At 35.3% G+C, this 3151-nt stretch overlaps 1 protein-coding gene across 1 annotated transcript; it reads right to left on the reverse strand.

Moving 5' to 3' along the window:
• Nucleotides 1-313: 313 nt before the first annotated feature.
• On the reverse strand, nucleotides 314-2875 carry LOC149175584 (bidirectional sugar transporter SWEET17-like). Its single transcript, XM_089422890.1, has 6 exons — nucleotides 2734-2875; nucleotides 2539-2575; nucleotides 2231-2441; nucleotides 1393-1554; nucleotides 1079-1198; nucleotides 314-996 (listed from the first exon to the last, which is right to left on the reverse strand). The coding sequence occupies exons 1-6, from the start codon at nucleotides 2765-2767 to the stop codon at nucleotides 685-687; spliced, it is 876 nt and encodes a 291-aa protein (XP_089279016.1). The 5' UTR covers nucleotides 2768-2875; the 3' UTR covers nucleotides 314-684.
• Nucleotides 2876-3151: the final 276 nt, after the last annotated feature.

A 3151-nucleotide genomic window follows, 5' to 3' on the forward strand; every position in this document is an offset into this window, starting at 1 on the left:
TAATAGATTTAGATCAGAACTGGAATTTGACATTATATTTTTTTTTGCATTTTAAATGAGTTTGACCATCATATTTTGAAACATAAAATAAGAAGTAAAAAAATTAAATAGTGGATTTGATGTGTAAATATTTAAGTTGTCTTATTCTAATGAGGGATTAGGACAGACTAAAAGAATTTGTTTAATTACAATACATATTTCTTGTTGACTATTCATAAATGGTTCAGCTGGAAATGAGATTCTTATATTTTATTCTTAGATGGATCAGCTGGAAATGACATTCTTACAGAGAGAAAAAGAAAAAATTAATATATATAAAAAGAAATTGAATAATGGCATTTCAGCAAACTTAATGAGATATTGTGAATAGATTTTTCTTCTAACTACGTGCAACCCTACCTCACACTCGCGAATTAGGAAGACGTAAAACTACGGGGGTGAAAAACAAATCATCGTCATCAAATTTGCATCTGATAGGCAGCAAATTTGAAATTACAGGATTGATTTGGTTATACAACTGAAAGACAAGCACGTGTCTTTTAATCAGTTTACCATGGCAGATTACACAATAATTGCCGTGTTTACTGGCATAGATTTACCGTCTGTGAACGATATTTATGGATATATTTCGATGGTTGAGTCTCCTAGTCACCCCAAATTGGAGCAGGATGACCTTCAGCGTTTTTAATGGCCTTCAGAATTTTTGCCTTCGTGATGGGTTATTGGGGACGGGTGGTCCTGCTGTTGGCCTGCATATGATTGCAATTTTCCTGAGTCCAGCGAAAGGGATTGTACAGGATTTCTGAGACCATGTACATCATCTGCACTGAATCCATGTCCATTTCCACCACCCATCTCGATATCCTCCGCAATTTTAAAGCCCTCGGTCTTTCGATCTTCTTCTCTGATTCCTTCTCCCCTGGGATTCCCTTTTCTGTAAATCATGTACAGAAGAAGCTGTGCAGCGCCAAGGCCGAAGCCGATACCATTCGGGATCTGTACATTGCAAAGTCAGATTTGTTTGAATCATATGCATTTTATGTGAATCTACCTTCAATGAAAAACATGGAACACTAACCCCAACGAATATATCATGCTTCAACACTGCCCAGACTGCCCAGACTCCTCCGTTGAGAAACAGGAAGAATGACAGGAAAAACGGCATGAATTCCACGCTTTTCGTTACCATGACCTTTCTCTGTTACCACACACGCGCAGGAGAGCTACAACATTAGACTGTAAAATCCAAAATTACACATATTTTGCTTGAATTATTGCCAATATAAAGGACCAGGAAAGATTGAAGGCCCAGCCAAAGTCTTAGCCAAGTCAGTAGTTTTGTTTTTTACCCTAGGTTTGTTTTCTTAGCCTGAGTGTGGAAAATAAGCTTACCATAATTGCCAATGGGGAACCATACATGGTTAATGTTAAGCAGACGCATAGGACCCCTATGACAGTTATCCTCACATGATGACTAAGTGCCAAGAAAGTCACCAAAAACACCGTAGTAAAGAATACTACATCCACAAGCAGCACCAACATAATAATCTTGAGCTGCACAACAATAACAGAATAATCTTGATATCAGAATTTCATACTAATTTAATTAATTAAAGGTGAATGTGAAATAAGTCAAATTCATATATAAGATCATTTTGTTTGCAGAATAAATAATTTAATTTTGAAGTATATCAAATTAATGTATAAGATTTCTGCTTGGTATGAAATAAATAATTTAATTTGAAAGTATATTCAATTGGTGTATAAGATTGTTTAATTTATGAGATAGAAGATTTATTTCAGAGTAATTATTTAATTGTTAAAGTTTATAAAAGTATACATACTCTAATTTTTTTAAATTTAAATTTTCAATTATTTATATAGATATTTATCTTAGGTTTAAGCTCTTCTATTATCATCATTCAAAAGTCATTTTTCTTGAGATTTGAAACTTTGACAAAATATGGTTAGTCCTAAACACAACTCAATAGAAATGAAACACAATTCAATAGAAATGAACCATAGATGTTCAAAATTAAGTGATCACAATTCTATCCAAAGACATGATAATACAGGTCTTGGCCCCAGTGGTAAGATGAAGCTGGTCAAAAAGACACTTATATAATCCAATCTGATTTCCAATTATCTAAGTGCCACTAAGTTCTTGTTAATAGTTGTGGATACACAAATTAAAACAATGAACATAAAGCTTGTCAAAAAAAGTGCTTACCTTAACTTCCTTACGGGCGTAAATTATAAAGAGAATCACATAAACGGCCTCCAATACAGCGCCTGCCCCATTAATCGTAGAGATCAACAGTCCTCCCGACTTGATTAATCCATAATATGTCCACAGTGAAGTACTCAACAGCGTGCAGATGTAAGGAAGAGATTTGAAGTCCTCTGTGGACTTCTTCTTCATTATACGCCAAAATGTCTTGCTGTGAATCAAAATCCAATCAACAATAGTCACAAAATTGACAATGCTCCTTTAGAAACTCAAATTTGTGTAGCGATTCAAAACATTTGAGAGCTTACGCTGGCGAGATGAAAACGAGTAGCGATATGACATTTCCTGTAGCATTTTGCCCAAACATCGAATAAATCAGAAATATCACATCGCAGTCTAATTTCTCAAAACCCAACATAAAATCTGAATGTATCAATAGTTTAGATGAATAAGCAATAATTCAAATACACTAAATGAAACTGTGATTGGATGTATATACTGACCTACAACACCGAGAATGAAGCTCACATCCGCCATCTCCAGTATGTGCTCAGAACCAATGCAATCCTTTTCCTCTTCTCGTGAAGGATGCTACAACTAATGATATGGATTTGCATTCTGAAGGTTTAAAAGACACAGAGGGCCTGCAGGTAGAGTCCAACTAAACAATTGCAGCGATAGAGTGAGGGCCACGTAAAAGTTGGCAGTACGAATAGTCACGTGTATGACCTCACAGGAGAGATAGCCCGCAGCTTATATAAACCGCTATAGGTGCCCCATTCAGATGCCCTGAGAAGGAAGGAAATTGTGGAGATTTTTAATTATTTTATATTTTGGAGTTTTTATTAGAATTGGGTGAATCTTATTTTGCTTAGTCTAACGGGAGTACGAGTTGTCCGGAAGGTTATAAAAATTCTGGTC

This window comes from Pinus tabuliformis, chromosome 4_1 (genome assembly GCF_031772625.1).
Source record: "Pinus tabuliformis cultivar Carrire ecotype Pingquan chromosome 4_1, CPIR1, whole genome shotgun sequence".
NCBI classification, from domain to species: Eukaryota; Viridiplantae; Streptophyta; class Pinopsida; order Pinales; family Pinaceae; genus Pinus; species Pinus tabuliformis.

Excerpts from the sequence above, each read along its gene's own strand:
- LOC149175584 (XM_089422890.1), bottom strand. The coding sequence starts at position 2,767 with ATGGCGGATGTGAGCTTCATTCTCGGTGTTGTAG. Across the intron at positions 2,576-2,733 it reads CTTCATTCTCGGTGTTGTAG|GAAATGTCATATCGCTACTC; the intron begins GTCAGTATATAC and ends AAAATGCTACAG. Across the intron at positions 1,199-1,392 it reads GTTCCCCATTGGCAATTATG|AGAAAGGTCATGGTAACGAA; the intron begins GTAAGCTTATTT and ends GTGTGGTAACAG.